Raw genomic sequence first — 6,676 nt, 5'->3', positions numbered from 1 at the left:
CATGTAAAAGCTGTATTTGTTCTGCAGCTGACTGTTGACTGTTGTCAGGGTTTAAACCGGTCAGTGGCACACCAAGATAGATGTGTTGCCAAGATAGAAACACACTAGAAGTTTACCTGAACACACAACTACCTTTAATACCCTTGAATCTGTTACTTTTGTAATATAGTGTATTTTAATAGGCTTCTAAAAGTGATGTCTTATTGGCAGTATTTTCCTGCCCCCTGTTAAAGAAGTGAATGTGTATAAATGCTCACACTGTCCACCCTATGGGACGTGGTCCGATCTGCTGGTGCCGCCCCCCCGGCCCGTGGGAGAGAGATGGTGCTGTCAGAAAGGAGAGATATAAGGAGCTCAGTGTGTAAATCTTTACTTTAGATGAGTCTAACCGAGACATTCACCCACAGCCCAGCAGCTTGTACAGGAAAACACACTCACACTCAGGTAAGCTGCTTCTGGACTTTAATGCATGGCATTTAAAAATACAATCTGCTGCTATAGCTGGCAAAAGCAATGAAAATATCATTAATATCAAAAAATCTATATTTTTTCATATGGTGTGCTCATTTTTAGTTATAATTTATTATGGTTATTTAATCCGTGACAGTGTTTTAAGTACAATGTAAAAAAAAGGTAAAATGTAATTATGCATTTATTTTCTTTTATATATTTTTTTCTTTTAGAATGTACATGTGTGTTGATATGCAATACAAAAAAACAGTTAGTCACAGCATATTTTGCTAATCTTTATTTGTAAAGAATACTTTTTATGTTTTATGTTGCATTTTGTTACAATTGCCAGACAAAATATGCTAAAAACAGGTTTCTGGCACCCCTGCTGCCAAAGTATAACACAAATTCTCAGTTTTTTCCTCGTTTCTTGCAGTTAAAAAAAAAAAGCATTTGTAATAGTATTTGTGACAGTGATATATTCTCATAACCAAAGTACTTTTGTGTTAAATTACAGAAATTGTAGCTACTCTTTTTTTTCTTGTTTTTCACAAAGAATACTTTTTATTTCCGGTTTATGCTTTGTTACAGTTGCCAGATAAAAGCTGTTTTAAACAGATTGCTGCCAGAAAATAACCTTTTTTTTACATTATTTTTAAACAATGTTCTTAAAAATCACAAGGTATAACACACCCTATTTGACAGAACACTGATATTTCTGGCAGCAGGGATGCTCGAAAAAAAAAATTGTTTGTTTTTTTATATTTATTTTCTTGCAGTTAAAAAAAATAGAATTTGTGATGGCATTTGTGACAGTGATATGTCCTCATAACAAAATACGTTTTTCAGCATTTATACAGTTAGTTTTATAAAAAACAATTGGCAGTTGATTTTTTTATTATTATTCATGCATTCCATTTATACTGCATATTGTCTTTAAATCACATAACACATTTTAGTAAAGAGTGTATTTTTGTCATTTTAGTGTGATATTTATATTTAAAAAATAAATGATTTTTTTTTTCCTTTGGGGGAATTGGGTGAAGCTAAATATACTCTTAACAGTATAATCTACATAATAAAAGTCCGATATTTAATTAATTATTCAAATTTTACCTAAAATTAACCTAAAATTGAATTGTTTGCAGGATCATAAAGATGAAAGCGGTACTTCTGGTGGCCGTTCTCCTGCTCGGGCTGCAGGCCGGAGATGCAGTTCCCTCCAGTCGCTGGTCCTGTTATAAAAAGGTTCTGAAGGACAGGAACTGTCACAGCATCGGTTTTGGACTTGGGTCCATGAGACCCATTGGATCCCTAGAGAACCATTTCTGGGAGGGGAACAGCTGTGACATGGTCTGCTACTGTAACTTCAGTGAGCTGCTCTGCTGCCCCAGGTAATTCCAGCCTGACACCAGGAGGTGGAGCTATAGAGCTGAAGCTGTGGAAGCCCACTGGGCTGTGAGTGTAGGTCAGGCCAGCAGGATCCAGTCCCAGGCAGCTGCTGAACACAGGCAGCATTGTAGCCATCATGAGGCTCCTATTAATGCCTGCACGTGGGCAGCTGGAGCCGGCCTGGCCTTCTGATTCAGTGCTCTGTTACACACAATTTCCCTCAGCACTGCTGCTGCTGGACAGCCTGAATAACTTACACTGATCTACACTGCAAATAAAAGTATCTTAAATTGGTAGAAGTGTAGATACTATGGTTTAAAATACTTCTGTAGAAGTTGAAGTATCAACTCAAGGTTTTTACTCCAAGGTTTTAGTAAATGTGTAGTAAAAGTACTGGTTTCAAAACTACTTAAAGTATAAAAGTTACAATAATGTAAGAACAAAAGCTTAGGCCGCGCCACAGAGTCCTATAGTGCACTTACTCCCTCCTCCCCCAAAAAACTCATTTTTCTAAAAGTCATAATGACTATAATGTTAAAATGAATTTGGGCGACACTAGGCTCCCTAGTGTTTCAGCTGCATTTAGCTCATGCCTATTGAAAATGAATGTATTTTAGTACAATGTAAATACAGCTTTGAAACAAAAAGAGACCACTTAAAAATTATGGGTTTCTTTGATTTTACCAAATTAAAAAACTCTGGAATATAATCAAGAGGAAGATGGATGATCACAAGCCATCAAACCACCAAACTGAACTGCTTGAATTTTTGCACCAGGAGTAAAGCAGCATAAAGTTATCCAAAAGCAGTGTGTAAGACTGGTGGAGGAGAACATGATGCCAAGATGCATGAAAACTGTGATTAAAAAACAGGGTTATTCTACCATTCTTTATGAATATGAACTTGTTTTCTTTGCATTATTTGAGGTCTGAAAGCTCTGCATCTTTTTTGTTATTTCAGCCATTTCTCATTTTCTGCAAATAAATGCTCTAAATTACAATATTTTTATTTGGAATTTAAGAGAAATGTTGTTCGTAGTTTATAGAATGAAGCAACAATGTTAATTTTACTGAAACATAAACCTATAAATAGACAAATTTGAGAAATTGATTCAAAAACTGAGGTGGTTTCTTAATTTTTTCCAGAGCTGTAAATTAAAGAAGTTTAGTTGGACTTGAGTTTGTCTGGAGTTTTCTTGAGTCTCTGCACGGATCATCTTCATACTAGACTACATAAGTCTGTGCAAGTGTGATAGATCACAGTATAAACCAATAGGGAGTCAGAATGGTATATGTTTATACTTCTCCACATCCAATCACAATCAGATTCACTCTATCTGGATGGAGAGATTTATCTGGATAGGGGTTTTATTGAACGAAGAGAAGACGGAATGAAAACGAGGATTGCTTTAGCTCAACACAATTTAGTCATAGCCAAAAGTCATGGGATAATTTGATGAAAAGTTACCTCAGGGGATGGTTTGAGAATGCCCGTAACTGTATAAGTTATGAGTGAGGTTGATTGTAGTATAGGTCTATGTGAATTATGTATGTTGTGAGTCTGAAGTTGTGAGTAAGTGTGGGTATGTAACATTCCTCCATCCACAGTGTCACGTGTGAACCGGGAATACATCAGAGGAGCTAGTATTACCATCCACAGCAAACAAACAGGGGCAGGTCATGTTCTTCAGCTTTCAAGAGACATGGCTAAAGTAATGAAACATGATACGATAGTGCTTTTCCCATGAAATTTGCCATGTCCGTGTATGTGTGAAACCTTTAAAGTTAAGATTTTTTAACAATTCTTCACAAATATGGTTCTTTAAGAAACCAAAAGTTATTTTATGGCATTGTTCAAATAATCCTTCCATGAATCCAGAAAGAGACTGGGCTATTGAACACGGTAGGGGTGGTGGTGTTATATTCTATTTTAAAGTTGCCATATTGGACATACATCATTTATAAGTTACCGTATTTTTCGGACTATAAGGCGCACCGTATTATAAGACGCACTATCAAAGAACGCCTATTTTCTGCTATTATAGGGCGCATCGCATTATAAGGCTCGTTAAGTGACACTAGAAAGGGTGCCTATATCAAAGTGAACAGGGGTGGCGCCATGTTTCCCTTCCCCCACCGGGGGTGGTCGCTTGCCGGTGGAGCGTCTCAGTATATATAAATCTAGCTCTCTCAAAGTCAAACGAGTGCTGGATATTAATCTACACAGATTCCTCTCCTGAAAACTGTTTATTTGGGTGAGTAACGTGCTTCAGTTTATTTACAGTAAGCTTAGATTTCCAGATGTCCACTAAGGCTTGCTGCACCAGCGTTAGCATAGCTATCCGCTAGCACGCTAGCTAGTCACCTAAACTAGTAAAGTTAACCCAAACTTAAACGACAGCGTTACACTGAGTAATCCTGCGTGTTCTGGTAAGACAGTGAGATATTAGCTAGCGATTCGTCCCCCGTAGCTTGTTTTAACACTGTAAACAAGCAGATTACAGGCTGATAAAACTCACCTCTGAGAGAGTTAGCGCTTAGCATCTAGCTAATGCTAGCCAGGCAAAGCAGCACAGACTTACAGGCCGATAACTCACCTCTGAACGGTGAACGCTTAGCGATTAGCATCTAACTCTAATAATACTGCTCCAGCAGTATTAAAAGTGCTAAATTTAGAAAATACTGATCTCTGAACAGTGAAAAAGCTAGCTAGCTAAGCGGTTAGCATCTAGCTAATGCTATTGCTGCTCTGCACGGAGTGTGTGTTTACTGCTCCTTACACCTGACGGGTAAAATTTAGATAATACTGATCTCTGAACAGTGAATAAGCTAGCTAATGCTATTTGCTGCTCCAGCCTCGGAGCTGCACGGCTCTGGACTCTGTATAGCACTGAAACTCTGTATAACGCTGCACGGAGTGTGTGTTTACTGCTCCTTACAACCTGACGAGTAAAATTTAGATAATACTGATCTCAGTGAATAAGCTAGCTAGCTTAGCGGTTAGCATCTAGCTAATGCTATTGCTGCTCAGCCTCGGAGCTGCACAGCTCTGGACTCTGTATAGCACTGAAACTCTCTATAACGCTGCACGGAGTGTGTGTTTACTGCTCCTTACAACCTGACGAGTAAAATCCATACAAAAGGCGCACCGTATTATAAGACACACTGTCAATTTTTGTGAAAATTAAAAGTTTTTAAGTGCGCCTTATAGTCCGAAAAATACGGTAATTGTTAATCTACTAAATTAGACATTGTAACAGTGTGACAAATGCATATAACAATGTTTCTTCCATTTACTTTATTTGATTACAGGCAGTATAGGCAGTATAAGTCCAACATATTTTATATTCTATCAGAGTAACCCTTTCAATTTCAAATTCAAAATTATGTGACTGTTTTTATTACATCAAATACAGGATAAAGTACCTGGATTGCCTCAGTTAGCTTTAATATGATATTGCACATATTAGCCCTATTGTAAAGCCTCTGTACTACGTTGGTGGGCGTGGTGGTTTGGAAATAAGATAAATTCAGGTTCAGGTAAATTTCTGGCATGTTTCTAGGAAATACAGGAGCGCCACTGACTGATTAAAACCCCTGTCTTAGCCATGCATTGCACACTCTAAAATCCAGCTTTTACAACAGCAATAAACATATTAAAGAATAAGAGGGACCACTTTAAAATAAGACTACCTTTATAAAGGGTTTATAAATGATTTACAATTAGTTTATTACTGGTTACTAATTAGGTTGTAAATGCCTTAAAAATCATTAATAATCAGTTATAACACATATGTAGAAAGGGCAACAGTGACCTTTTGTTTGCCAAATAGTGAACCCACAGCCATCTATATTGTTGCCCTTTCTATGTATGTGTTATAACAGATTATAACAGATTATTAATGATTTTTAAGGCATTTACAACCTAATTAGTAACGATTAATAAACTAATTGTAAACCATTTATAAACCCTTTATAAAGGTAGTCTTATTTTAAAGTGGTACCGAATAAAATAACTTTGCTGTTCCTTTAAATAAACTGCTGGTGTATCTTTACAGTGTGAATGAGCAGCTACCAATTTTAGATTAGTATTAATTTTCTTTTGAGTTTTATGGATGTTTTAATATTTGTTTTTAGGAATGTAATTTGTAATAATAATTCTTATAATGTTAGTATTTGTCTAGCTGGGAATGTTATGTGATAAACGTTCTAATACTGTTGTGATGCAATCTATTATTATGTCACACTTTCTTAGAAGGTTTCTGGATTTTTATGTCTGTAACATTATAAACTTCCTTATAATGTTCTCTGTTAGCTGGGACATTATGACTTATGTATTATGTACATTATGTACATATTATATACATAAAAAAGCTCTGCCAGATTCATACAATATCAAATAACTTTACATTTGCTGACAATAACTGTATTATGTTACAGAGATATCTTCTTTGGACCAAAGATCTCCTTTGTGATTCCCTGTGAAACAACTGAGAATGTGCTCTGAGTCGTCTGAATGTTTCCTGCAGTCAGGAAGAGGACGAGTGACGGAATCATCTACATCCACAAACAGAAACGCCAAGAAACCACATCCAGCACTATACCTGTTCACACCTGAACACTTCATTACAGTTTAGCCAGATGGTTTTACATTTGGTAATAAAATGCATACTCAGATATGTAACTGTTTTAAATTCGGCTCAGACCACCTCCTGAAGTGGTTTAAGTGATCAGGTTTGTATCTGTCTGATAAATGCCATAAATGTTCAACCCTAATCCCCAAAAGTTGGGATGCTTTGTAAAATGTAAGTAAATGTAAATAAACGCAGAGTACA

The 6,676-nt window shown here is 36.5% G+C and overlaps 1 protein-coding gene across 1 annotated transcript; it reads left to right on the top strand.

Moving 5' to 3' along the window:
- Positions 1 to 1,566: 1,566 nt before the first annotated feature.
- LOC107196899 (scrapie-responsive protein 1) lies at positions 1,567 to 6,676 on the top strand. The gene is made up of 2 exons (XM_049481416.1): positions 1,567 to 1,844; positions 6,282 to 6,676. The coding sequence occupies exons 1-2, from the start codon at positions 1,609 to 1,611 to the stop codon at positions 6,346 to 6,348; spliced, it is 303 nt and encodes a 100-aa protein (XP_049337373.1). The 5' UTR covers positions 1,567 to 1,608; the 3' UTR covers positions 6,349 to 6,676.

The sequence above is a fragment of the Astyanax mexicanus genome, chromosome 7 (assembly GCF_023375975.1).
Source record: "Astyanax mexicanus isolate ESR-SI-001 chromosome 7, AstMex3_surface, whole genome shotgun sequence".
In the NCBI taxonomy this organism is placed as follows: domain Eukaryota; kingdom Metazoa; phylum Chordata; class Actinopteri; order Characiformes; family Acestrorhamphidae; genus Astyanax; species Astyanax mexicanus.
Note: the sequence above shows the minus strand (reverse complement) of the source record. Positions and strands in the feature narration are given on the sequence as shown.

What these genes read in the sequence shown, in the direction of transcription:
- LOC107196899 (XM_049481416.1), top strand. Translation starts at nt 1,609, where the DNA reads ATGAAAGCGGTACTTCTGGTGGCCGTTCTCCTGCTCGGGCTGCAGGCC. An exon ending in GAGCTGCTCTGCTGCCCCAG is followed by an intron (nt 1,845 to 6,281) that starts GTAATTCCAGCC and finishes ATTATGTTACAG; the next exon opens with AGATATCTTCTTTGGACCAA.